This window comes from Balaenoptera ricei, chromosome 1, assembly GCF_028023285.1.
Source record: "Balaenoptera ricei isolate mBalRic1 chromosome 1, mBalRic1.hap2, whole genome shotgun sequence".
NCBI lineage: Eukaryota > Metazoa > Chordata > Mammalia > Artiodactyla > Balaenopteridae > Balaenoptera > Balaenoptera ricei.
This window is the reverse complement of record NC_082639.1, coordinates 43836229-43864057: the sequence shown is the minus strand read 5'-3', so window position 1 is coordinate 43864057 and position 27829 is coordinate 43836229. Positions and strand designations below refer to the sequence as shown.

Genomic DNA, 27829 nt, shown 5'->3' with positions numbered 1-27829 from the left:
AAGAAGAAGGAAGTAGCTACTTCTCTCACATTGAATGATATACTCAACCATGAAATGGGGGTGCTGGTACATGCCCAGATATAGTTGCTGTGTTCCCTTACTTCCAAAGTGTTATTTTTCATATCATTTTGAGACTTTGAGGGGAAGGGAAATCCTTGCCAAATCATATAGGAATATAGGAGGAAATAGTCCCAAGTTTTTTCCTCTCTCTTCTCTAAAGACAGAAGTTTTATTTGGCTTTCCTTGGGTTGATGGTACAGCCACTTAGGAGAATTCACATCTCCTCATTTTCTTTAAGAAATTCCTCCGTTCTGGAACAGAGCTTCCTGAGAGCCATCCTTGCAGAGTTCCGTCGATCAGGACTGGAGGAAGCAACATTTCAACAGGTGATTGATCTACTTTTTAAAAAATCCTATTTTGGTCTGGTGCCTTTAAAATATAATATGTGGGAATTTTAACCACTGTGTAATAGTCTGTCTCTATTTTGTGCCAACCTGATTATGCTAAAGAATATCAAACCAGCGCCTATTTTTATGTGATATTTAATTGAGTTGCATGAGAAGAGACCTTTAGCAAATGGTTTCTGCATATTAGATTGAGGCTTTACTATGTGCCAGACACTCTTCTGGGAGTGGGAGATTCAAAGATGAGCAAGACAAAAGTTGCTGCCCTGATACAGCTTATGGTATAGTGTGGGGCAAAGCTTTCAGAACAAGCCTTGTTTAAAAACAAATCACAACCATCACCCTGATACCAAATCCAGACAAAGATGTCACGAAGAAAGAAAACTACAGGCCGATATCACTGATGAACATAGATGTAAAAATCCTCAACAAAATACTAGCAAACAGAATCCAACAGCACATTAAAAGTATCAGATATCCTGATCAAGTGGGGTTTATCCCAGGAATGCAAGGATTCTTCAATATATGCAAATCAATCAATGTAATAAACCATATTAACAAATTGAAGGAGAAAAACCACATGATCATCTCAATAGATGCAGAAAAAGCTTTTGACAAAATTCAACACCCATTTATGATAGAAACCCTCCAGAAAGTAGGCATACAGGGAACTTACCTGAACATAATAAAGGCCATATATGACAAACCCACAGCCAACATCGTTCTCAATGGTGAAAAACTGAAACCATTTCCACTAAGATCAGGAGCAAGACAAGGTTGCCCACTCTCACCACTGTTATTCAACATAGTTTTGGAAGTTTTAGCCACAGCAATCAGAGAAGAAAAAGAAATAAAAGGAATCCAAATCAGAAAAGAAGAAGTAAAGCTGTCACTGTTTGCAGATGACATGATACTATACATAGAGAATCCTAAAGATGCTACCAGAAAACTACTAGAGCTAATCAATGAATTTGGTAAAGCAGCAGGATACAAAATTAATGCACAGAAATCTCTTGCATTCCTATACACTAATGATGAAAAATCTGAAAGAAGTTAAGGAAACACTCCCATTTACCATTGCAACAAAAAGAATAAAATACATAGGAATAAACCTACCTTAGGAGACAGAAGACCTGTATGCAGAAAACTATAAGACACTGATGAAAGAAATTAAAGGTGATACAAACAGATGGAGAGATATACCATGTTCTTGGATTGGAAGAATCAACATTGTGAAAATGACTATACTACCCAAAGCAATGTACAGATTCAATGCAATCCCTATCAAACTACCAATGGCATTTTTCACAGAACTAGGACAAAAAATTTCACAATTTGTATGGAAATACAAAAAACCCCGAATAGCCAAAGCAATCTTGAAAAAGAAAAACAGAGCTGGAGGAATCAGGCTCCCTGACTTCAGACTATACTACAAAGCTACAGTAATCAAGACAGTATGGTACTGGCATAAAAACAAAAATATAGATCAGTGGAACAGGATAGAAAGCCCAGAGATAAACCCACGTACATATGGTCACCTTATTTTTGATAAAGGAGGCAAGAATATACGATGGAGAAAAGACAGCCTCTTTAATAAGTGGTGCTGGGAAAACTGGACAGCTACGTGTAAAAGAATGAAATTAGAACACTCCCTAACACCGTATACAAAAATAAACTCAAAATGGATTAGAGACCTAGATGTAAGGCCAGACACTGTAAAACTCTTAGAGGAAAACATAGGCAGAACACTCTATGACATAAATCACGGCAAGATCCTTTTTGACCCACCTCCTAGAGAAATGGAAATAAAAACAAAAATAAACAAATAGGACCTAATGAAACTTAAAAGCTTTTGCATAGCAAAGGAAACCATAAACAAGACGAAAAGACAACCCTCAGAATGGGAGAAAATATTTGCATGTGAAGCACCTGACAAAGGATTAATCTCCAAAATTTACAAGCAGCTCATGCAGCTCAATATCAAAAAAACAAACAACCCAATCCAAAAATGGGCAGAAGACCTAAATAGACATTTCTCCAAAGAAGATATACAGATTGCCAACAAACACATGAAAGAATGCTCAACCTCACTAATCATTATAGAAATGCAAATCAAAACTGCAATGATGTATCGCCTCACACCAGTCAGAATGGCCATCATCAAAAAATCTATAAACAATAAATGTTAGAGAGGGTGTGGAGAAAAGGGAACCCTCTTGCACTGTTGGTGGGAATGTAAATTGATACAGCCACTATGGAGAACAGTATGGAGGTTCCTTAAAAAACTAAAAATAGAACTACCTTACGACCCAGCAATCCCACTACTGGGCATATACCCTAAGAAAACCATAATTCAAAAAGAGCCATGTACCACAATGTTCATTGCAGCTGCATTTACAATATCCAGGACATGGAAGCAACCTAAGTGTCCATTGCCAGATGAATGGATAAAGAAGATGTGGCACATATATACAATGGAATATTACTCAGTCATAAAAAGAAACTAAATTGAGTTATTTGTAGTGAGGTGGATGGACCTAGAGTCTGTCATACAGAGTGAGGTAAGTCAGAAAGACAAAAACAAATACCGTATGCTAACACATATATATGGAATCTAAAAAAAAAACGGACAGGAATAAAGACGCAGACGTAGAGAATGGACCTGAGGACACGGGGAGGGGAAGGGTAAGCTGGGATGAAGTGAGAGAGTATTTACTGAGTATATTACTCAGCCATAAAAAGAAAATGAAATGGAGGTATTTGTAATGAGGTGGATGGAGTTAGAGTCTGTCATACAGAGTGAAGTAAGTCAGAAAGAGAAAAACAAATACAGTATGCTAACACATATATATGGAATCTAAGGAAAAAAAAAAAGAAAAGACCATGAAGAACCTAGTGGCAAGATGGGAATAAAGACACAGACCTACTAGAGAATGGACTTGAGGATATGGGGAGGGGGAGGGGTGAGATGTGACAGGGTGAGAGAGTGTCATGGACATATATACACTACCAAATGTAAAATAGATAGCTAGTGGGAAGCAGCTGCATAGCACAGGGAGATCAGCTCGGTGCTTTGTGACCACCTAGAGGGGTGGGATAGGGAAGGTGGGAGGGAGACGCAAGAAGGAGGAGATATGGGGATATACGTATAAGTATAGCTGATTCACTTTGTTATAAAGCAGAAACTAACACACCATTGTAAAGCAGTTATACTCCAATAAAGATGTTAAAAAAAAAAATCGCAGAGATCAATCCAAACACTCTGAGAATAATTTCAACTATATCAAGTAAAAGGAATCATTAGGGCTTCGGCCTTAGTGGTTTATTAAAGGTGTTTAAGTATATACCTGGGAGTTTGTATATCTGTATGTATGAGTATGTTTTAGACAAATAGAGATGTTAGGAAAACATTTTCCTTCCAGCTGTTTATTTCCTTTCAGCTTTTCTTCTTTAAATTCTTTTTTAAACATTTAGTCGCTAATCATGTTTTGCCCGTTTTTGTAAAGCCTGAAACAGCTCTTCTGCAGAGAGTGACCTGTATTCTCTCTAGGCCTTTGTGCTTTTCCAAGGGACATGCCTTGGCACCTGCTGTTTCTGCCAAGGAAAATGCCCTTATAGCAAAATTTGACTTGAATTATGACAGTCTCAGTAGGAACGCTCAGCCCATGGAGATGAGGACTGTTTGTATAACTGTGACAGTTACTAAGCATATTATATCTATTAACTCATGAGTAATATTGTAGTATATTTAATAGATAAAACTGAAGCTCAAAAAGTGAAATAACTGGCCCGGGTTGCTTATTTAGGTAATTGGCAGAACCAGGGTTCAGACCTGCTGTTGTCTGATTCCGAGGCCAGTACTACATTCTGCCCCTGTGTTTGTGCCCCAGTGGGGCACCCCTTGATGCCTTCTGGGGTACTGAGTATCCTGGAAAAGAAGTGTCTCATTTTCCCAAAAGAAGAAATAATGATTGGATACAGACCCAGGACTACCTTCTGGCAGCTGACCTCAGGTTTGTTTTTTGTTTCTAGGTATACAGTCAACACGTGGCACTGTGCAGGATGGAGGGTCTCCCATACCCCACCATGTCAGAGACCATGGCGGTGTGCTCTCACCTAGGCTCCTGCCGCCTCCTCCTTGTGGAGCCCAGCAGGAATGACCTGCTCCTTCGTGTGCGGCTCAACGTCAGCCAGGATGACGTTCTGTATGCGCTAAAAGAAGAGTGAAGGGCTTCACAAGGAAGAACTGTGATCTGCTGTTTTTAAAGAGCCCTATTTCCATTTCCTAAGCACATGGAATCATTGTAGCAAAGTATACTGAACAGCAATGGCTGTCATGTATTTTGGAATTTTCCATTAAATCATTTGCTTTTTCTGGAGTGTTTGGGAAGTTTTATAGTCATTACAAACATCAAATTATAAAACCAAACCATCCTTCCTACACTAGGCCCTCTCTCTGGGTTTTATTTCTGTTAGTAGCCCTGACATTTATTTACTGGTAACATACCATGTATATAAATACATGCACACAATTACGGTATCTATATAAAATAGTTCCAGGAGAGTAAGTAAGAAATTACTTATATTGGTTGCTTCTGGGAAAGAACTGGATGGTTACCTTCAGGGTTAGAGGAAGACATTCACTGTATGTCATTATGTATCTCTTAACTTTTGAACAATTTGAGTGTAATATACTTAGCACATAAAAAAGAACCGCTGGAAATAATATCAGTAATAAATAACCCCTAGTAACAAATAGCTAGAAAATGGAATTTTTTAAAAGATACCATTTATCATAAAAACAAATCTTTAAATAAAAAATACTTAGATGGCACAGAAAATATAAGGTACCTAGGAATAAATCTAATAAATGTAATTAATCTCTAAATATAAATCAATTCCAATTAAAATCTTGGTAGGGTTCTTTTGTATAACTTTGCAAGTTAATTCTGATAAACCAACAATAGAACAAACTGACATCTAAAACCTCATGTCAGCTACTGAGAAAATACATCATCCATGACATAGTCCTGCCAGAAAGGTTTGACCTGAATCTACTGATGAGAAAAATTATCAGGTAAATCAAAATTGAGGGAAAAATACTCACAAAGCAATGGTTCCTCTTCAAAAATATTCATATCACAAAAGAAGAAAAAAATGGAGAAACTATTCTAAACTAAAGGAGACTAGAGAAATGAGAGCTAAATAGCTAAGTAGACTGTAAGAACCTTGATTGGGTCATGGATTTAAGAGATACAAACAGTTATAAGCATTATTATGGACTATATTCATATTAGGTAATAGGATTATGTAAATGTTAAATTTTGTGGGTGTGATAAATTATTGTGGTTGTGTAGGAGAATGTCCTTGTTCTTAGGAGAATCACGATAAGACATGAGTGAAATATAACATCTGCAACTAATTAAATAGTTCAAAGAAATACATAGATACACACATATATTTATAACTGCACGTAATGGACTAAGGATCAGTATCAGAATATTTTAAAGCATTATACAATAAGAAAAAGGAAAATGGGTAAATAAGGCATCCACAAAATAAGAAATATAACCAACAAAATGGAAACATAGTAAAAGAGGCCTGCAAGTCAAAACACTTTCACATCTATTAAAAAAAAAAATCTTTCCATGGTGATATGGAACAATTGGAAACCAAATGCCCCATTGATGTAAGTGTAAACTTGAACAACTGCACTGGAGATAATTTGGAAATATTTAGTCTATAAAAATCCTATGAGCCCCCAATTTCACTCCTAGGAATATACCCTAGAGAAACACATGTATACACCAGGAATTATATACAAGAACATTCATAGCACTGTAATGGCAAGCCATTGGAAAAGTGAATTATTTTCATACTGTGAGATAACATACAGAAATGAAAAATAAAGTAGTAAGTATCAATGGATGAAGCTAAAAACAAGGTCGAGTAAAAAAAGGAGTTGAAGAATATTTGCAGTGATAACAATGACATAATGTCAAAGCTTGCAAAAAAAAAAATACTATGGTTTGCTTAAGGATGTACACATACATAGTAGAAATGCTCAGGAATAATAAACAGCAAATTCAGGAGAGTGAATATCTCTTTGGGAAAGGGTTGTAACATGAGAGGTGGCGAGGTGGCTTCAAGTGTATTGTACTGGTTTTTCTTAAACTTGTGGTAAGTGCCCATGTATTTGTTAATTCACACAAGAAATAGTAACTATTTATTTAGTGCCTAGTGTGTACCATGCACTGCTCTAGACACTGAAGTTAAAGAACAAACAAAAGCTCCTGCCTTTATGGAGTTTGCATTCTAGCAAATGTGAAATATTGTATATTTTTGTATGTCTTAACTGTTTCATTATAAAACATTTTAAAGTTTAATGAGAAGAAATATGGGAGTGAAACTTCCATTTTCTTTCTTTTCAACATTCTTTTTTTTTTTGGCTGCTGTACCTTATGGCTTGCAGCCTCTTAGTTCCCAGACCAAGAATTGCAGTCGGGCCCTCAGCAGTGAGAGCACAGAGTCCTAACCTCTGGACCACCAGGGAGTTCCCTGAACCTTCCATTTTAAAATAGTAAAGACGGTCTCTTCTTCAGGAAATCACCAAAAAGCAATAAGGAGGTGGAAAAGCTCTTTGTCCAAGGAAACTGGAAGATAAAAGTTTAGGAAATAGGCAGGAGGAAGTGATTTGCAAGGTTTTAGATGGAAGATTCCTCCCCCCTACCCTCCAATTGCATTGCATTGCCCTGCAGGGTAGGGGGGTAAGAACTTGGTGTTAAAAGACAGTAAGAACTGTCTGAAGTGACTTTATAAAGAGGTGCAATGAACACTGCCTGTCATATCTTAAGTATTCAACCCGCCTTCTGACTGGAAAAGGTACATCTAAGTGCTGAATGATTAAGAAGAATATGGTGAGCCCCATTTCTCTTTCTTAGAGACTCAGTTACACAGGACACTGAGGAAGACGGTGAGCAGAGAAACCGCTCCTCTAGGGCGGAGGCTGCACCATCCTCACCCCCACGCCGAGGGGCGGGACGAGGACTTGAAGCTAGACAAGCGAGCTTGCGCCCAAACAGCCTCAGAGTGGGAGTGAGGGAGAAGCTTCGCGGGGAACTTGTATTAATAAATGGGCAAGGACAGGGGGCAAACCTGCTGCATTTGCACAAGCAGCCGGACAACCCTGAACAGCACAACGACCCTCAGCGAAAGCTTCGCGTTACCTGCCCCAAGGCGCCTGCGCGCTGATAACCCCACCCTTGGAGTCACCTGTTGGAGCGCCACGCCCACTTCGCCTTGCGCATGCGTAATAGGCGCCGCACCGGTCGTGGAGTCACGTGTTAGAGCCCGAGGCGCCTCCCGCCGGGGCGCTTCCTGTCGCGGCTTCTTCGGCGGCCCAGGGGCCGCGGGAGGCCTGGGCGGTCCCCGGCGGGAGAAGGTCCGGGTCGGTTTCGGATCCGCCGCGAGGTATGCCGCGATCCCGCCCTCTGGCGAGGGAAGAGGAGGGGACGGCGGGGGAGATGGAGGCGGCTGGGCAGGGCAGGGCGGTGCGTCCTGCAGCTCGGGAGTGGGGTCCCCGGCTTCCCCTCCCCTGCGCAACTCCCTGCCCTCCTCTCGCCTGAGCCCGGGCCTGGTCCAGCACCGCTGCCCCCAGCCCGGTGCCCCCGGAGCCGCAGACTTGGCGCGTCTCACTGGCCCGCTCACTCTGTGTCACCCGCTCAGTTGACCGCCAGCCGCTCACCCAAGTCACTGAAATCTGACGCCTGGAGTCATCCTGAGCGCCCCCTCCCGTGAGCGCACATGCAGTTAACCTCCGAGCCCTGTTGATTTTACCCCCTATCTCGAGTCGGTCCACTTCTCTCCATCCCCAACGCCGCCCCCACGCTGTCTCAGCTTCTCCCCTTTCGCCGAGACCGTTGCAAGATGCTCGGTGCCGGGACGGCTTCCAGCCTGGGTTCGCCCTCCTACTTCCTTCCTTTCTGCAGCCAGAGGGATGTTTCTGAATCGCCGACCTGATCGCATCACGTCCATTGCCTTCAGAATCATGCCCAAACTCCTTTAGGCTTAAAGGTTTTTGTCTTTTGCCCCTTGCTCACATTTTCAGCTTCGCTTGTACCATTTCTTGTCTCACACTTTATGCCCCACTAATCCCAGTTTAGTTTTCCTGTGCAGGTCAAGCTGTTGTCACCTCAGAACCATTATCAGGTTGTTCCCTATGTTTGGAATCCTATTCCCCTTCCTTCCCCCCAAAATCTTCATAACTCTGCACAGGCATCACCGTCTCCAAGAAGCCTTTTCTCTCTGCTGGGTAAGGGGCCGCCCCTGGGCACCCATGGCCCCTGGCGCAGCCCTGTTTGGGTTTTGTCCAGTGATGAGGGACTCTCCGCCATGTAAATGTTCTTTGAGGACTGACACCATGTCAGATTCATTCTTGCGCTCCCAAAGCCCAGGACACTCTGATACACAGTAGGTCCTATGAATGGTTGTGAGGTCTCTGAGTGAATCAGAATGCTGTGTCAGATTTCTCTAGAGCGGAACTGTCCAATAGAACTTTCTGCAGTGATGAAAATCTTCATTATTTGTGCTGGCTGACGGTAGCCACTAGCTGAGGAACAGGATTTTTAACTTGATTAAATTTAAACATAAATAGCCACATATGGCTACTGTGTTTAACAGCACAGTTTTAGAGCCTTTCTGAATCCTACCCAGCGTTATACCCACCCTGTACCTAGAGTTAGTTCCCTGAACCTGCCTTCTTAAGCCACTCACCACTCAACCACTTGGGTTTAATCCAAATTTGTCAGTCAGTTCGGTAACTTTTTATTGTGTCCACACTCCCCCCTTAAACCTATTAACAGGTGGCCACGTCCCTTTCATCTTCCATGGTGCTTGCTTCAGTGCTATACTTCCAGGGCTGGTGTTTCAGCCTTGGGTGTTAAGCATTGCCTTCTTTCTCTGAGTTGGGAGTTTACTAACCACATCCATTGGGGGCGGGGCTTGTAGGCTGCTCCAGTCTGAGCCTCTTCCACTCCCCACTAGACAAGTGTCCAGGCTGCCAAGATGCCAGGGCCAAGACCTCGGAAGGGCCCTCCGGCCAGTGGCCAGGGTGTGGCAGCTGCCAAGCAGGTACGGATATACAGCCTCCTTCACCTTCACCTTCACCTCTGGGTCAGTCTGAGCGTGAGGGTCTCTGACAAGTCGGGCAAACTGGGTCACCTGTGTGGTTTCCCTGTTCATCTAGAGACTTTGAGCCATGCCTCCTGGAATTGGCAGAACCCTTAGAGACCCTCTGACCCGCCCCTGCCACACACATGTGGGAGATGAGGCCTGAACTCTCGTGTGTTTCAACCCAGGCTTCCTCCTGCCATGGCCACCTCCATATGAATGATCTGGAGGGTTCAAGAACTGCCAGAGTTTAGGGTGTTCTGATGGAGTCTCAGTGCTCTCATGGATTCCTCATTTAGGGCCACAACTTTGCTTGCCCACAATTTGGGCTGTGGCCCAAGTCGGGGACTGATGGGGTCTCTAATTTTCTCCCTTTATTTCTTCTGGGTGCAAGTTCTGAGACTTCTTAGCCCATTTTTATTGTCTTAAAAGAGGCAGGTAAGGGAGGTGGTAGGATAAAGGGCATAGACTCAAGACACAAGACCTTATTTTAAATTCTACCTCTGCCACTTACAAGGCTGTCTCAGTTTCATCTGAAAATGGAGATAAAAATAGGACCTGCCTTTACTTAGAGTAGTCAAATTCAGAGACAAAGAGTAGAATAGTGGTTACCGGGGGTGGGGGGGGGGATGCGGAGTTGTTTAATGGGTACAGAGTTTCAGTTTTGCAAGATAAGAAGTGTTCTTTGGATGGATGGTGGTGATAGCTGCATAACAATGTGGATGTACTTAACGCCACTGAACTCTACACTTAAAAATTGTTAAGATGGTAGTTTTCATGCTACATGTGTTTTACCACAATTTAAAAGAAAATAGGACGTATCTCAGGGTTATGAGAAGTCACTGAGATAATCACATAGAGTGCTACTACATACCCTGCCCGGCAGCTAGTGCAGTTATTGTTGTTAGTAATCGTAATGGTAGTGTTGTCTTACTGGGCTCTTTGTACAGTCACCAGGGAGATAAGTGTCCCAGGGGGTAATGTTGCAGGCCTCGGTCTCCCTTTCTGCACATTAGGCCCCACAGACAGCGAAGGAGCCGCTGAGCTCCTGGAGGCTGGCTCTGGGGCTGGGCTCCACCTTCTGCCTCGTGTGTCTCCTCTCAGCTGGGGCTGTTTATGGAGTTCAGCCCTGAGGACATGCTGCTGGGGATGGAGGAGACTGAAGATGATGGGGACCTGGAGGCTGAGCTGCTGGCCCTCACTGGAGAAGCAGGGACCACAGGCAAGAAGCCAGCACCCAAGGGGCAGGGTGAGTTTGGAGCACTTGATGCTGGGACCAGGTGGGCTCTGCAGGGGGTGGGGAGGGTCCTCTCCTCACAGCTGTGGGGAGCCGGCCAGATCATCCGGTCCTTCTGATATCCATGTCCCTTCTGCAGCATTCCCACCAAGAGGCCATCTTGCCCTGCTCACTTGCCTGTGTGATGGGGAGCTCACTCCTTTCTGGACTGCGCCCTCTCCCTTGTGGACAGTCAGCAGTCTGAGTCGCAGGCTGACTCAGGTCCCTATCCTTAGCCCTAGCCAGGGCCTGGTATAGACTAGGGGCTCAGCACAGACTGAATTGGGCACATAATGAGTGCACAGAAATTGTGTCAAATGAATGAATAAGTGGTATCTCCCTCCCCAGCTTGGAAGAGGACAGAGACCTGAAGCCTGGGAGGGTCAGAGGGTCTAAACCAGGAACCCTTAGAACCATCTCCCATCCCATGTGCTCCTGAGCTGAGGACAAGGAGAGGACCTAAGAAGGGGCTCACTGGTCTGGGAGAATGATGGCCATCACTTCTCTCTCAGTCCAAACCTGCTTTGGGTTTGATGAGCCTGGGTTTGAATCTTGGCTCTGCCATTTACCAGGATTGCAATGATAGGAAAATTAATAAAGTTCTCAGTTTACTCATACCTAAAATGTGGATAGTATTACCTGTCTTCTTTTTTTTTTTTGGCTACACTGCACAGCTTGTGGGATCTTAGTTCCCCAACCAGGGATCGAACCCAGGCCCTCGGCAGTGAAAGCGCAGAGTCCTAACCTCTGGACCGCCAGGAATTCCCAGTATTACCTATCTTGCAGAATTACTGTGAAGCTCAAATGAATGTTAAAAATCTTTATATATATGTGAAAGGTGTGGTTAGGGGGAATGGATGGATATGTCTGTGAATAACTACCACAGCAAAAGTGCCAAGAAGGGAGCAGCTTGTTGCCTGTTGGAGGGCCTGGAAAGGTTTCCCTGCTGAGGGTCTTCTGCGCTGGGTCATAAAGGAAGAGCAGAGGTGGGACTTTGGCTGTGGGAGGGAAGGAGGATTTCTACCTGGGTGTGTCTGCCAGCTCAGTGGATTGAAGACCCTCCTTTACTCCTTGGGAATCTTTTCTGAGTTGTTGTGACCCTCTTCCCCCAGCCCCCCTGCCTATGGCCCACATCGAGAAGTTGGCGGCGGACTGTATGCGGGATGTGGAGGAGGAGGAGGAGGAGGAAGGGCTGGAGGAGGATGCAGACTTGCTGGTGCGTCTGCCGGGCTGGTGGTGGAGGGCTCTGTGGTCAAGCCTGTGGAGGAGGCCTGGGGTTTTTCCCTCTGTGTGCGCTGATGTTGACTGAGCGCCTTGCCCTTCGTGGGCCCTTTTCCTGACTGTATGCTGTGAGATGTGTCCCCTTTGATGTGTGGTCTGAGCTCTGTACTTGGGGATTCTCGGGTTTGGAGGCTTCACTGATTTCAAGCCTATCCCTGGTCAGATTAAAGGAGTGTTTTGGTAAAGGGGACTTTCAGGCACAGTGAGCGATACTGGGAAATACTGCTGGGGGAGAGTGTCCTTGATTCTCAGGTCCTGTCGTGGGTATGGTCATGAGGCTCCCCAGCTCCTGGGACTTGTGTTTCCCCAGACTGAGCTGCAGGAGGTCCTGGGTGCAGATGAGGAGGCTGGGCCCTTGGATGGCGATGAGACAGCCAGCCCAGGTGGCTCTGAGGAGAAGGAACAGGAAAACATTGAACCTCCAGTGCAGACAGCTCTCCTAACAGCTTCAGTCCCAGCGGCTCAGGTGGGTTCTGGAGGGGTCCAGTGTGCCTTTGTCCACGTCCTTTGTGCCTGCATGTCCATGTATAACACACACGGAGCACGGCTTGCCTAGGAAGACTGTGGTAACCCTTTCCAGGGCCCTCTTTCGGCAGCTGCCCCAAGCAGAGGCTGAGCCCAAGAAACTCCTTGGTGGTTGCCGGCCTCAAAGGCCTCTCTGTTCTCCCAGACCGCCCCCTGCAGCCATTTCCTGGCCTCCACAGATTGTCTGGGCCTCTCTGTTTGCCTCTGACATGGCCTCTGGCCTCTCCAGTGAGTCTTTGCCTCCCACCTTGAGGCTTTTAGGTTCTTCCTTCTCCTTGAATCCAAGAGCTTCGTTTTCCGGGGCAGCTTCCTTGCAGGGAGGGAGCAGCAAGGGCCTAGCTGGCCCTGGAGTGGCCAGGCCCTGAACTCAAGTATCTACAGGCTGCAGGGCCTCAGGGGCTGCAGGCTCTGCTGGAGGATCGGATCCACAACTACCGGGAGGCCGTGGCCAGTGCCAAGGAGACAGGTGAAGCAGCCAAAGCCAGGCGCTGTGAGCGCGGCCTGAAGGTGGGTTGGGCTCGGCCGGGGAGCAGGGCTGGTAGTGGGGCTGAGGGCAGTGAGGGCAGAGGGTGAGGCACAGGAGGAGCTTGGGCCAGCAGAGGGGAAGCCTCCCCGCCAGCCTCGCGGACGTGAAGGATCCTTGGCCTGTCTTTGAGCAGGGTCCAGGCCGTGATGGCTGGCTAGGTTTCTGGTTCTTCTCTCCCTCAGACTCTGGAGTCCCAGCTGGCTGCTGTGAGGAAAGGCAGGAAGATCAGTGAGGATGAGATCCCACCTCCAGTGGCCTTGGGCAAGAGGCCCCTGGCCCCTCAGGAAACAACCAACAGGAGCCCTGAAGCAGAACCCCCAGCTCCCCCCTCCGTGGAGCCAGGTATCTGGAGAGAGTCAAATCCCATCCTGGTTCCCAAGGTCAGAGCCCAAGGCCTGCCTCCCCATCCTGCCATTGTTCCCTTGCTGTCAGTCACACCTTCCCTAAGAGGTCCTCAGGCCAGCCAGACCTGGAGGCACTGGTGACCTTCTTCTTTGACCTTCATGTCCTCTCTGTGGACTTTCTGTTTCTCCATAGACAACCCCTCCCAGCCTGAGACAAGCCTCTTGGGCAGCCCTAGTATTTCTGGCCCCCCAGATTCAGACCCAGACCCACGGGCCTTGCTGTTGGCCCGACAGAGAGAGTACAAGGTGGCTGCCCTGAACGCCAAGCGGGCTGGAGACCTAGATGGTGCGCGAGAGCTCATGAGGACTGGGAAGGTATGGCGTCCGGTGCAGAGGTCCTGTGTCCAATCCCTCATTTCACAGGTGGGGCGCTGACCTGCTCAAGGTCACACAGCTCGACTGGGCTTCGGTGAGACTGGCCTGAGGGGCAGTTTTTCAGCCCAGATCCTTGGGGTTCCCTAGCTTATGCCCACACCTGCTTTTCTTCCTGCTGCAGAGGTTTGGGGCCGTCCTGGAGGCCCTGGAGAAGGGGCAGCCTGTGGACCTGAGTGCCATGCCCCCAGCACCTGAGGGTCAGTGTGGGAATGGGCGGGGGGAGCCTGCTCAGGCTGGGGCTGGGGCTGGGGCTGGGGAGGAGTTTCAGGGCTGGGGCTGGCCAGGCACCCCACCCACACCTACACCTCTGCTCTGGGTCCCCCAGACCTGAAGCCCCGCCCACAGGCTTCCAAGGCCTCCACAGCACCCCCAGATGCACACCCAGCAGTGGAGCGAGTGCAGCCAGTGATGGCCCCTGACATCCCGGCCACCCCAGGTAGGACTGGATGATGAGACTATGGAGTGGGGGCCTGGGGGGAGGCAGGCAGAGCTGAGGCCATCTCCTTTCTCCTTTCAAGTGGCCCCTACTGAGCCACAGACAGCGCTAGACGCCCTGCAGCAGAGGCTGAACAAGTACCGTGAGGCAGGCACCCAGGCTCGGGGCAGTGGGGATGAGCGCAAGGCCCGGATGCACGAGCGTATTGCCAAGGTGGGCCTGCAGCCTCCCTCCTGGGCTGGCTGCTGTCTGTCTGCTCCCTGGTCTTTGAGTCTTCATCTATCTGTCTCTCTCTGGAGCTCTTTTTCCTCCTGGGGCTGCTGTCTTTGTCCTCTTCCTGTCTCTCCCTGAGTGGAGCCTGCAGACTGCTGCCCACCATCAGTCCCTCCCTTCCTTCCCTTGCAGCAATATCAAGATGCCATTCGAGCCCACCGAGCAGGACGGAAAGTTGACTTTGCTGAGTTGCCTGTTCCTCCAGGTGAGTGGGGCTTGGCCTGGGGTCTTATGAGGTCCCTGAGCAGGATGGGGGGAAGGGGAAATGATTTCTCACAGATCTGCCTCCGCTCTGGGGGAGCCACCCATCCCAGCCATGCCCAGGAGGACCCACACAGGACCAGCAGCAATCTGGTGCCTCCCCAAGGCTACCCAAACCCTCTCCCAGTTGTCTCTCTTCTACAGGATTCCCCCCTATACCTGGCTGGGAGCCCACTATGGGTACTGAAGAGGATGTGGTGGCAGCTACTTTAGCAGCTGCCCAGAAACTGGCCTCCTCAGAGGATGCAGCCCCCGCAGAGGACGATGAGGACGAGGACAAGGTTTGGCTGAGTGCCCGAGGCTCCAGGGGTTGGTGGGGGGAAACAGCAGGTGAGGGGTGAACCCAAACACTGGTGTCCATACTAACAAGCCCAGCGAGGTAGATATTCTTTCTTCTACTTTACAGAGAAAAAACTTGGGCAAGGGCACCCAGCTAGGAATTAGCAGAGCTGGATTCAGACCAAGGTGTTTCTGACTCCAGAGCCCAGGTTTGATCCCCATTACCCTGCTGTCTCATGTTGGGAGGTTAGCTCAGAGAGCTTTTGAGGCTTCTTCTAGCCCTGAGACTCTCTAGGGCCCACGAGGGAAAGCCATTCATTTCAGGTCACACAGTAAGTAGTACAGTGTTAGGAAGAGACCCCGAGTCTGGAAACTGCCATGGCCGGGGTGGGGAACAGCCTCCTGTGACAGCCTCCTGGGCACCTGCAGGATGAGCCCCCAGCCCAGGCCCCAGTGGCCAAGAAGCCAGCACAGCCTCTGGTCCCTTCATCCCGGCCCCTGCCTGAGCCCAAAGCCTCGAGTTCTAAGGAGTCACTGAGTCCAGCTGGTGAGTCGGGGAGAAGAGGGATGGAGGAGTGAAAGCTCTAGTGAGAGGCAGGCATGGCTCTAACCAGTGTCCCCTCCCTCCAGTGCGAGAGCAGGTGGCCCTGCTGCAGGCACGGAAACTGCAGTACCAGCGGGCAGCCCTGCAGGCCAAGCGTGGCCAGGACCTGGAGCAGGCCAAAGCCCATCTGCGGGTGGCCAAATCCCTTGAGGCTCAGATCACCCAGGTGCGAGCTGGCCGACCTGTGGACCTCTCCAAGGTGAGTGTCGCCTGGTTCATGAGCAGCAGGACTTCTCAGGCAGAGAGGTGGGTGGCCGGCTTGACGCGCAGACTGTGAACAAGGGCTGCTGCTTGGAGGATGTGGGACCTGAATAGGATGTGGTGACAGCTGAGAAAGCCTTTTGCTTATGCGTCTCTCTGTCCCATGACCCCAAGAGAGGCCAGGGGAGGCCAGGGGGGGCTGCCTGTGGTGAGAGCTGACCAGGCTGGGCAAGGCCAGTGGAAAGCAGAGCATTGTAGCAGCCTGCGATAGGATGGCAGGCAATGAGTTCCCATCACTGGAGGTTAATAGAAGCTGGAGAAACATTTAGTTTGGATTCCTGTGTCTGTTAGGCTCAGTAGAGGAATAATCTGACTCTTGAGGCCCCTGAGGGGCCTTGTGACCTGGGCAGGTGCCTTCACCCTTAACGGATGAGGAGGGTGACTTCATCCTGATCCACCATGAGGACCTGCGACTCTCTCAGAAGGCGGAGGAGGTGTATGCCCAGCTACAAAAAATGCTTCTGGAGCAACATGAGGTCAGTAGACTGCTTGTCTGTCCTCCCCTTTCAGTGCCCACAGCCTCCCCTTGGTGAAAGGCAAGATAGGATTCAAATTCTAGCTCTTCTACTTACTTGGCTGTGTGATCTTGGGTAAGGCACTTCCCTTCTCTGAACCACATTTTCCTCATCTATAAAATGGATGATTAGTGCCCCTCTTGCAGGGTGGTTATGAAGTTCAAACAGAGTGGAGGGGGAATTACTTTGAAGATGGGAGGAAGAAGTGTTTGGGGAGACAGATATGTATGTGTGTGTGTATATATATATATGTAAGATATACATAGATGTATAATTGGGTGTATGTGTATCTGAACGGCTGCCTGCAAGTCTGCTTTCTAAAGTGATGTTTCTATTAGGTTTTTTTAAAAAATTTATTAATTAGTTTATTTTTGGCTGCCTTGGGTCTTTTTTGCTGCGCGTGGGCTTTCTCTAGTTGTGGCGAGCAGGGGCTACTCTTCATTGCCGTGCGTGGGCTTCTCATTGCCGTGGCTTCTCGTTGTGGAACACGGGCTCTAGGAGCACAGGCTTCAGTAGTTGTGGCTTGCGGGCTCAGTAGTTGTGGCTCGTGGGCTCTAAGGCGCAGGCTCAGTAGTTGTGGCGCATAGGCTTAGTTGCTCCGTGGCATGTGGGATCTGCCCGGACCAGGGCTCGAACTCGTGTCCCCTGCATTGGCAGGTGGATTCTTAACCACTGCGCCACCAGGGAAGTCCCTTTCTATTAGGTTTTAAAGAAGAATGGGTGTTTGCTAAGGGAATTTAGGGGAATGGCTATCCTCAGGAGAGGAAACAGCAAAAACTCAAAGAAGTGCAATGGGACTTGGGAGCAGTGAACTTGAGGTACGTGTTGGAGGAGAGGGGTGAGGCTACAGAAGGTTGGACCTTTCAGGAGTCAGGCCTCGAAGGCCAACCTAGGCGGGTCCCGCTCTGGACTCTGGATTCACTCTGAGCTCCCATTTTCAGAAGTGTGTGCTGTTCTCCAAGCAGTTTATGCACCAGGGCAATGTGGCCGAGACTACCCGGTAAGTGCGGGGCTGGGGCTGGAGCTTGTGGGGTGGGGAGCAGAAAATGAGCCCTGCCGTGCTCATGTGCACACCTGTCCCTGTCAGGTTTGAGAAGCTTGCTCAAGACCGCAAGAAGCAGCTTGAGATCCTGCAGCTGGCCCAGGCCCAGGGCCTTGACCCTCCCAGCCACCACTTTGAGTTGAAGACATTCCAAACTGTGAGGTGCCAAAGCCTAAGGGAGACCGTGGCTCCAGGCAGGGACTGGGCAAGAAGCTGGGAGCCGGGGGTGGAGACTTAGGCCCCTTGAGTGAGGCTTCCCAGGCTTGATTGACCCTGACGTAGGCCCTGGGGCTGGGGAGCAGTAGGACATGGTGCCTGTCTGTGAGGAGGGGCTCAGAGCTGTGTGGTGGCTGGGGAAGGAGCCCTGGACTAGGGGTCACAGACCGAGGTCTGCACGCCAGCTCTGCTGCTTCTACTCAGACAAGCTTTGCTTCCCTGGGCCCACTCTCCTCTTGGCCACCACCCTGCTGGGTAGGCAGCCACTGGAAGAGGGGACCTTTTCCTACTGTTCTCCTTCACTTTGGGCTCTTTCTCCTTGCTTCCTGGCTCTAGGATCTTCGCAGAACTCAACAGCACAGAAATGCATCTGATTGTTGTCCGGGGAATGAACCTCCCAGCCCCTCCAGGTAGCCCTAGGGCCACCCCTACCCTAAGAGGCACTTGTCTAGACTCTCCACTCCTGGCTGCTTAGGGAGGCACCGGCTCTCCCTCTGCATCAAGTGCTGGACTCCTGGCTACTCCCTCTGACCCTGACTCCTGCTTCTCCTTCATAGGGGTGACCCCTGATGACTTGGATGCTTTTGTGCGGTTTGAGTTCCACTATCCTAATTCGGTGAGATTCAGGTAGCAATAGGATCCTGTGAACCCCATCTTCCCTTCCAGGGCCCTGTGCTCTATTTCTCCCCATCCCTGGAGTCTGGCTATAGGGAGGGGTTTGAAGACCCTTGGGCCCATTCCCTTTATGGGTCCCTTCCCTCAGCATTGATGTAGCCCAGAGTTCCTGGCCCTATATCTCTGTTTTTTCAAGCTGTCCTGACTCCTCTCTTCTCACTGCTTTAGGACCAGGCTCAAAAAAACAAAACAGCTGTGGTGAAAAACACAAACTCTCCAGGTGAGGACCCACGTGAGGGCTGCTTTCTCCTCCCTCTCACCCTCTGATATATTTGTGCAGCACTTGTGTTTCCAGAGTGCTTTCAGATCTATTATCTTACTTGGTCTTCTCAACTTAGGAGATAAAGGCAGGTATTACTACTTCTCTAAGGTAATTGGGGAAACTGAAGCTCAGAGAGGTAGAGGGACTTGCTTAGGGCCTCACAGCAAGGAGATGGTGGAAACAGGACCTGAATCCAGGAATCCTGACTCCAGATTCCAAGCCTTTCCCATTTTGGTTTGATCTGTGTCTAACAAGAACTGTCCAAGTGGACTTCAAGGCCAGGACCTCGATGCTCTCTCTACCTCCCTCTGGTGGCAGTGACTCCAAATTGCAGGCAGAAAGATTGAGAGAGGAGGCCAGCCCTGGGCCAGTTTCCACTTCGTCAGGAAATCCCTGGGAGCCAAGTTCCTCTATCTTCTCCTCGCTCTTGCAGAATTTGATCAGCTCTTCAAACTAAACATCAACCGAAACCACCGGGGCTTCAGGAGGGTGATTCAAAGCAAAGGAATCAAGTTTGAAATCTTCCACAAAGGGTGAGGGCTCTGGTCAGTCACACTGCCAAGGTGGGCTGGGAGGAAGGATTGGCTTCTGTTGCTGCTGCTGCCCCTGCTACTATTCAGTTTTCTTGTGCTGGGTTTAGCCAGCTCATTTGTGCCTTCCCTGCCCAGTCCAATCCTTTGCTGACTCTTGGCTTTCCAGATCGTTCTTCAGAAGCGACAAGCTGGTTGGCACAGCCCACCTGAAACTGGAGCGTCTGGAGAATGAGTGTGAGATCAGAGAGATTGTGGAGGTAGGGTGGGCAAACCGGAGGGCTTGGCAAGAAAGGAGCCAACGTTCACTGAACATCAGTCCCTGTTGTAGGTTTTTTGTGCCCATTAATTTAAAAATATCCATAAGTGTGCTATAGAGTATGTGCTATGCCCATTTCACAAATGAAGAGATTCAGAGGGTCTGAGAAAATTTCATAGCGTCACCCAGTAGCTACAATCCTTCCAAGACGCTCTGCACTACTCAGGTTCCCAGGGATGGTGGATTAGGGGGCTTTTGAGGGGCCTGATCACGGCTGTCAACTTGGCACACACAAATTCCTGGGTGTCTGGGGGCAGGTTATAGTTGAGGCAATTGTCTGGCAACATGATTAAGTAGAACAAGCTCTGGACATAAAGTTGATAATGTATTTGCAGAGGAGGGACCCACCAGAACACAGCTAGTCCGTGTTTAGGAATCAGCCCCAGACAGCTCCTTAAGCTTCCCTGAACTCACTGAATTTCACAGGGACTCCCAGAGCTTACCCCTGATGACAAGGCAGCTAAGGTTCCCGGAGGAGAAGGGTGTTCCGCAAGCTCGTACAGAGCGTCTTTGGCACAGCTAGGCCCGACCCTGGCTGATGCCTTCGTAGGCTGGGGCTTTTCCCACTACATTGCCTCTGCCTGTTTGGGGGAGTTCTTAAGTGGGGCCTGCTTTGTATCAGCCCCAGTGAGGCTGGTTAGACTTCACAAGCCTGTAGTACTGCTTTGAACTCCAGCCGCCCCCTCCCCTGCATAGGAGGGAAGCAGCATGGCAGCTGGAAAGACAAGCAAGTCCTGACCTTGCTGCACAGTGACTGTGTGACGGTATCATTCACTTCTCTCTGGGTCATCTGTGAACTGAAGGTTTGGGCTCGTGGTTTTTCAGGCTGCACCTTGAAGCCAGAGCATTTCTTCCAGGAGTTGCCAAGGGGACTGTGGGGAAAACTGAGTAAGCAGAGCTCTAGGTTCCTCACTTCCACTTCAGAGCATTGGTGCTTATTTGGATTTACATACGACTTTTTTTATAAGACTTACCTAAAACCACCACCACCAAACAGCAGGAGGGTGGGGTTGTCCTGAAATGGAGACTCTTGTGTTGAGATGCAGGATGCTTTTAGCCTTTCTCTCTCCTCACCTGTGAGCATAGGGGAGCTGCCTGCTTCCCACCCCTTTCCCCTCAGTTACCATCTCCCTCTCCGTGGTCCTCACAGGTCCTGGACGGAAGGAAGCCCACTGGGGGCAAGCTGGAGGTGAAGGTGAGGCTGCGGGAGCCTCTGAGTGGCCAGGACGTGCAGATGGTCACCGAGAACTGGCTGGTCCTGGAGCCCAGGGGCCTGTGAGGTGGGCAGCTCTCTGGGCCCTTGGAACCTCTGTCCCCTGCTCACTGCCTGGGCCCCCCAGGGACCCTTCCAGTACTCAACTCATATCTAAGGAGAAAGCCTAGGAATTTCTCATCTGTGAGGAAGACCAAGAGGCAAAACTGTTGGGTAGTGCTCAGGCTCAGTGTCTCATGATCTTCAGCAGAACTGGGGAAGGAAGTTAACTTTCCCAGGTCTGTCTTCAGGAAACGCTTTCTAAAATCTACTTGTACTTTCACTGCAGTTTAGACTTCCTGTGCTTTGTGCCCGTGTGCAACAGAGGGTCAATGTAGGGAGTGGAGTCAGGCCAGCAATTCCTCTCCAGCTTTTCCCACCCCCAGCTCTGCTGGCTACAGAGGTCATTGTACATAAAGGAGATGCTGCTACACAAGCACCAAAGACCTGTTAAGTACTTGCATCACTGACCACGGCCCTAGTCTTTCCTGTTGCTGGCCCCTCCCCAGGCCTCCACCCAAACAGGCTGGATTCCAAGGTTCCCCCTACCCCTCCATCTGGGGGAGGGCAAGGACAGCCTCACTGCTCTGCCATGGAGTCTTGTAACCCCTTAACCCCTGGGTAGAAACTGCTTGCAGCTTACCCGAGCCCCCAGTTGCACCATTTCTAGATGTGCCTTTAAAAGATAGAACTGTAAGGGATGGGAAAACTCGAGTGTGATCTGGACACCCCGCCACACCCCCTGCTTAGGGTGGGGGCAGGGTTCCGTGACTCCAGCTGGCCAGTGGCAGCCTATCCCACACAACTCAGTTTACCCCTGCCCTGCCTGTGCCTGTGCCTTGGTTCCTGACAGACAGCTGCTGCACTAGCCTCCCTGCTTCTCAAAGCTCTCAGTGGAAGTTTGTTCAGGACTGTGTGGTGGGAAGTAAGGGTAGGGTTGTCTTGGGTTTGGTCCATGTACCTAAGACTGAAAGAATGTTATGTTAACTAGGAAAGAAAAAAATATATATATATATGTGTATATATATTATGTAGCTGATTTTATTTAAGAAACTAGGTCTAATTAATTCATTGTAGGGGATTTACACTCTCCTCACAAAGTAACCATCAAAAAGTCCTAAACAAAAGCCCTGCTGCTCCCTGTCACTTTTTAAAAGCCAGAGTGGCAGTAACATTTGTTAATTGACAGAAACTGCTGCTATGGCTTCCTCTTGAGACAGGGCAGGGGAAGCCTTGCCTCTTCAGCTAATCACCTAGGGAAATCCCTTAGTTTCTTCCCAAGAAATTCTCCTTTGGCTTTGTTTTTCTGAATGGATGGAGATAATGGAGGGATTTATAGTTGCAATAGATTTAATGTTCAAAACTGCAATATTCTACATCTCTTAGAAATAAACTTTAATACCGCATCTTTCTTCCCCTTTTTTTGAAGCATTAAGTTCAACAAAGCATTCCTGAAGATAATTTTTTAAGGCTTTACGTAAAGCAGATACATTCCACTTACTGATCACTATAGTATTGCAAATGCACAGCTCGGGGACTGAGCTTTTGTGTGTGTGTCTTTTTCTGGGATGGAGCTGGACCATGCTTCCCTGCCCTTAAGAGCAGAGCTTATAGTGGGTAACAGAGCAGGGACAACAAATCACTTTTCTGAGAGCTTGCTGGCCAGTCTTACTTACCTATCAGAGTGAACTACCAAAAATTCCATAGATGTGAGCCTTAACCCTCAAATGCAGTCATATCTGTGTGTCATACAAGCAGCCATCTAGAATGAAAAGGAGGGTTGTTAGCCCTCATAAGGTGGCCTAGAGCAAAGAGGGGCGGCAAAGAGGGTTCCTGACTCAACCTAGTCTTCACCTCGGGGTTTGCACCCAACTCAGCAGTGCTAAGAGGGCTTGAAGGTTCTGCTAGCCCTAGGAATTTCTAAACTCAGGCCTCTGCTAGAAATTTGACAGGAAGTTTTCTGTGGCTCAGAGATCTCCTTCCCATCATAACCTGTTCAGTTTTATTCTGCTTAACTGCCCTTTGCTTTTTGGAAAACAGAACTTCCAGGCTGAGAGAGGCAAGACAAAGCCGCCCACTGGACTTGAAGACTAAGGTTCTTAAAAGGCCTTTGTTTTAGCCACGGCACGCAGGGGTCACTGGCATGGGAGGAGCCTGCCCAGCTTCATCTTGACCTAAGATTTATCCAAATGCAGCAACTCAGCATCGCAGATTAGTGACTTATGGGCAGTTGGGAACCAGCCACAACCCAAATCATTTTTAAATTTTAAAATTTCTTTCCAATTTAGTGCAAGGCACACTTTCTTCTGAATTAGTGAACTGAATAAAATATGGAAGAAATTTATCTCAGAATCAGGAAGTCTTGCTCACAATTAAAGGGCAGACTAGTTTCTTTTATTATTTTCCTTTCTTATAGCACTATTCTGAAACCTGCATTGTTGCTTCCCAATTTTTGAGTGCTTGTTTTCCAAGTATGTGTGGGCAGCTCTTAAAAGATCTTGTCCCTTAAGTGAAGGCAACTGCTTTTAAGATGAAACTGTGGGGCTGAGACTGGTAGAAGGCAGAGGCAGGTAGCTTGCACCTGGTCCAGTTCCATCACAGATAGATTCTTCCCTCCTCTGGGCCTCAGCTTCCCAAACTCTAAAATGGGCATTATCATTCCTATTCTGCTCCTTATCCCTTCTGGCTACATTACAATCCTCCAAATCCCATTACTGTCATTATTAAAATTATTTTAGCATTATTATTAAAACAGAAACCACCATCACAAACTTGCTCTAGAAACAGTGTTCAGCAGATTGCTTGCTTGTTGTCTGAAATGCATTAAATGCATAAATTATTCCCCAGATGACTAGTTATGACAGAAGTAAATTCGGTTGGAAATTCTGGGCTCACCAGCATTCAGGAAACACTGTGCATGAGGGAAGACACTAGATGGGAACATATACAGGGCAAAGTTGCATATTTCTGTAGCCCTAGAGTCCGGTAAGTGCTCAGATAAGAGTTGATAAAAAGAAATGGAGAAACTACATTGCCGAGCATTTGGTAAGAATTTAGTTTTTAAAAATTTAATGTTACCAGAATGGCAATTCTGTTCCTCTTTATAAGGATCTCTATATCTCAATCTAAGTTTACATTATAGAAGAATCTGCCTTATTTGGAAATGTGATGTTTCAGTTCTACACAACATACAGTGTATAAAAACAAAAGTGAAACAAGGGAAAACAGTAAACTAGCTTTGGCTATTTTAGGGCCAATTCCACAATATGATTTTACTAAACATAAAGGACATTTTATGCAATTGAGAATGGACCTGACTATGCAGGGCCAGAATAGGGGAATTTAAAAGTTTGCACTGATCCCAGAAGGTATGTATAACTGCAGGATCTACTTAGGTGAGCAGGAAGAAAGGTAACTTCTCTGGGAAGACAGGACCAAGAGAACCAGCTCCTACAGAAGCTCCAATTTATATTTAGAGCAAGCTAGATGTTACACCCAAATACCTACTATTATTATCATTAACCCTGTTATTAATACCCCTGTTATTAACAAGTGCATCCTGTGCCTGTCAGGTTTGGGGGGTGACAGTCCCAGGGCTCGGTCCTTAACAAGCTAGTGTTCGGTGGGCATCCATTCTTTTCTTGCCTTAGAAGCTCCAAGTCTACGGAAAAGGTCACAATCCCAGCTCTCTGCAGCCACCATCAGCGAACGCTATGGAGAGGCAGATGTAGAATGTAGATTTCCCCCACCACGGAAGAGCACTAAACCTAGCTAGACACACTTGAGCCTCAGAAAACAGCTGTTGCCCTAAACGTAGTTCCACAGCCTGTAATTGCCAAGCGCTAAGCCCAGCTCCAGCCGCTGAGGAGCAGCCTCTCACTGTCTCAGAGGCCCACACTAGCTTCCAGGGGCTCCTTGGAGTTGTGCTTTCACTGCAGAGGGACCAACCTCTCGCTTGGCCTGGGTGTTTAGAAGATGCCAGTGACAAGGAAGTGAGTTGCCCTAGAGCAGTGTTTTTCAAACTGGGGGTTGTGAAATCTATTTGTTCTGTGACCAAAATAAATTCTTAATGTAGGAGAAAATGATCAGAGTGCATCATATATGTTATTTGGTAAAGCAAATAATATTATTTGGTAAATAATTTGGTAAACCAAATCTTGGCTTCTAATACCACTTCCTCTAAAAAAAACAAACAAACAGGCTGATTCCAAGGCTGGGACAGGGTTAGCCCAAGATGGCCCTGGGGCACCTTGTTAGGCCAGAAAAGGAAGTGTTCAGAAAAATGTTAGGAGCATGTCACAGGGATGTGGGAGCTCACCTGAAGGGGTTCTCTCTGGCCAAAGCTGAGACCATTTGAGCGCCAAAATAATGAATCAGAACCATTCAAAAAGTAATCCCAAGTCCATAATGAAAACTACATGAATAAATAAGAAAGAAGGGCTTTTGCTTATAGATAATCAAGTGCAACTGATAAAGGTAGAGGAAGTGCTGGAATTGAGAAATCATTTGTAGCCATCATAGTAAAAGATCAATTCAGACAGGAAACATCAGAGAATGCTAACTCTAAGGGGAAATTTCAGTGAGCAAGATATCTGCATGATCTGAAAGTATCTCTACACGTATTGGTTATTTGTTCCAAGGGGGAAAACATACAGTGGACAAACTGGACCACACTTTGACCAGGTGATGAAAATTTACCATCAGTGAGGGGCAGAAGGACATTAAGTGACCCCTGATGTGATGTCCTAAGAAGGACACAACATCACTTAGGTAGGATTGTGGCCAACAATGTGTAATTCACCTAATTATGAGGAAGTACCAACTGAATGCAAAATGAGGCATTTTCTATTAAGAAATGAGTTGGAGGAACCTTATTCACCAAAAATATCAATGACATAAAAGATAAAGGTGAGTCACGACAGCAACTTACCATGTCTGTCTGTCTTATCATGCTGGAAGCTTCACTGGAGGGGAAAGATGCTGTGAAGGACATTATTGGACAGATGGGGTAGGTTAAAGTATCACACCGAAGTTGAGAACTGTCCTATGGTTATATAAGAAAATGTGCTAATTTTTAGGAAACAAACATTAAAGTATTTAGGGATAAAGGGCTATGATGTATGCAACTTACTCTCAAGTGCCTCAATTTTTTATGGAGAGAGAAAAGGAAAGAAAGGAACACTGATAAAGCAAATGAGTTAATCTGTGAACAATAGCTGAATCTGAGTAAAGCATACATAGGTGGTGGTGATGGTGGTGGTTTTTTTAACTTGCCACTTTCCTGGAAGTTTAAATTATTTCTCAATAAAATATTTTTTAAAATACCTATAGTGTAGGGAATTCCCTGGTGGTCCAGTGGTTGGGACTCTGCACTTTCGGTGCCAGGGCCCAGGTTCGATTCCCTGGTCAGGGAACTAAGATCCTGCAAGCGGCAGGGCATGGCATAAAATAAAATAAAATACCTCTAGTGTATATTATAACTAAAAATGTCTTGGATATATTCTGTCAGCTTTCACAGAAAGGCCCAATTCAGTGTCTCATCCACTCTTGGCAGATCTTGAGAGATCCTGTACTTCGCTGTACTATCCAGGTGACCTCATTTACACTGAGTCACCCTTCCTTGGATAGAAGAGAGATAATCCTTTGGGTCTTTGATTCACTTCAATAAATAATCTAGTAAAAACAAAAAATCTAAGTGTGACTCCTACTTGAAGTCGCTGTGATGTAACTGGGACAAGATCAGCGTGAAACTGTCCTTTTTATATCCATTCTGTACAAAGAGTTCAAGACTGATGCTTCATTTTTTATTTCCCCTCTGCCCTCCCACCCCACCCTTGGTGATGGCTGTACCCATTTGAGCATTTCTGAGCACAAGACCAAAAGTTAAGTCTTAAAACAGAGGAGCAGAACTCTTGTCTAAACAGTAACAGAAGGGGATTAGCTGCGAGGATAGCGTAACTGTGGTGCAGTAACAGAAGCTGCCCAGATCTTCTCGGTGGACAATGCATAGAAGACTTAGAATTATGGAACATCTGTCCCCCCAACCACCCTTTCCCACCCCGTCCCCCAAACCCCCACCCCACCCCCTCCCCCATTAATAGTGTTAACAAAATCTTAATTTTCCAGTTCTAAAGTGCAAATGATTTGGGTATGACTGCTGTTGCAACAGGTCTGAACAGAAAAAAATGAAGTCCTCTCTGTCTATGCGATGTTTTCCAGAATATAAAAGATGAGTTCCATGACGATGGGGCCCTCACTGAGCTGGCAGGCCCCTCCATGGATCACCGGCACCAAAGCGCTGTCCAGATCGTTCATGTACTGCGAGGGAAGGGGCTGGCCATTGCTCCCTGCTTGATAGCCAACCTACACCGCAGAAAGAAGGGGATGAGAGGTTACTGGACAGAGAAGATCTCTCCAGAGGGCTGAGGGCCAAGGAGGCTGAGCAGGAAAGGAGGTGTCCTTCTTGGCCAGGGGCTAGAACTGGCAGTAGACACAAACTTCTCCTTCTCTTCCCTGAATTGTCACTTACCATCCTATCATTCATCCTGCCTCTACCACGTGATAGCTGTGAGACCCTGGGCCAGACACTTAATCTGTTAGGGTCTTAGCTTCCCAGGAAGGGGGGATGGGGCACAGAGAGGTATGGAATGTCAGCAGTAATACATAAACCTTCGGTTGTGAAAATTAAAACGAGAAGTATACTGGGTAAACTCCCTAACACAACAGGAACTGAACACTTGTTCTTCCATCCATTCTTCCACACACCATCTTCTGAACACCTACAAACACAGGAATTCGAGGATGAATGTAAACGGGGCCCCTGCCCTCGAGAGCCCCACATATTTAGCAGAAAAATGCTTGTTCTTAAATTGTTCTATGTGTGGTAATTCTCCAGCCAGATTTTCAGTACCATTTGAGAAAGGACCGTAATACCTCATTTGTATT

At 47.5% G+C, this 27829-nt stretch overlaps 3 protein-coding genes and 1 long non-coding RNA gene across 12 annotated transcripts in view; 2 read left to right on the top strand and 2 right to left on the bottom strand.

Moving 5' to 3' along the window:
* Window positions 1-4716, top strand: part of ORC1 (origin recognition complex subunit 1) — a 29616-nt gene extending 24900 nt beyond the window's left edge. The window contains exons 17-18 of the mRNA XM_059922443.1: window positions 299-386; window positions 4437-4716. Of these exons, the coding sequence (XP_059778426.1) occupies window positions 299-386; window positions 4437-4631 (283 nt within the window). The 3' untranslated portion in view covers window positions 4632-4716. The remainder of the gene's footprint in view (window positions 1-298; window positions 387-4436) is intronic.
* The window catches only part of LOC132365760 (uncharacterized), a 14314-nt gene extending 6176 nt beyond the window's left edge, over window positions 1-8138 (bottom strand). The window contains exon 1 of the long non-coding RNA XR_009503220.1: window positions 7677-8138. This is a non-coding gene — a long non-coding RNA (uncharacterized LOC132365760). The remainder of the gene's footprint in view (window positions 1-7676) is intronic.
* CC2D1B (coiled-coil and C2 domain containing 1B) lies at window positions 7732-27829 on the top strand. 6 transcript variants are annotated; one of them, XM_059922411.1, is made up of 25 exons: window positions 7732-7874; window positions 9447-9533; window positions 10677-10821; window positions 11961-12064; window positions 12440-12595; window positions 13036-13161; window positions 13363-13522; window positions 13718-13899; window positions 14081-14156; window positions 14285-14395; window positions 14478-14608; window positions 14801-14873; window positions 15074-15210; window positions 15638-15755; window positions 15839-16011; window positions 16424-16549; window positions 17530-17588; window positions 17676-17792; window positions 18183-18256; window positions 18404-18462; window positions 18690-18741; window positions 19217-19316; window positions 19483-19573; window positions 20783-20912; window positions 27104-27829. In XM_059922411.1, the coding sequence occupies exons 2-24, from the start codon at window positions 9468-9470 to the stop codon at window positions 20909-20911; spliced, it is 2565 nt and encodes an 854-aa protein (XP_059778394.1). In that variant the 5' UTR covers window positions 7732-7874; window positions 9447-9467; the 3' UTR covers window position 20912; window positions 27104-27829. The 6 variants fall into 6 exon arrangements, with proteins under 6 accessions (XP_059778394.1, XP_059778403.1, XP_059778410.1 ...); XM_059922420.1 differs by lacking the exon at window positions 27104-27829 and adding an exon at window positions 22925-23954; XM_059922393.1 differs by lacking the exon at window positions 27104-27829 and adding an exon at window positions 8393-8477 and having other exon boundaries at window positions 7733-7874; window positions 20783-21167.
* ZFYVE9 (zinc finger FYVE-type containing 9) overlaps window positions 26980-27829 on the bottom strand; it is a 188201-nt gene continuing 187351 nt past the window's right edge. For all 4 annotated transcript variants that reach the window (XM_059922362.1, XM_059922352.1, XM_059922371.1 and 1 more), the window contains one exon: window positions 26980-27247. In XM_059922362.1, coding sequence (XP_059778345.1) covers window positions 27086-27247 — 162 coding nt within the window. In that variant the 3' untranslated portion in view covers window positions 26980-27085. The remainder of the gene's footprint in view (window positions 27248-27829) is intronic.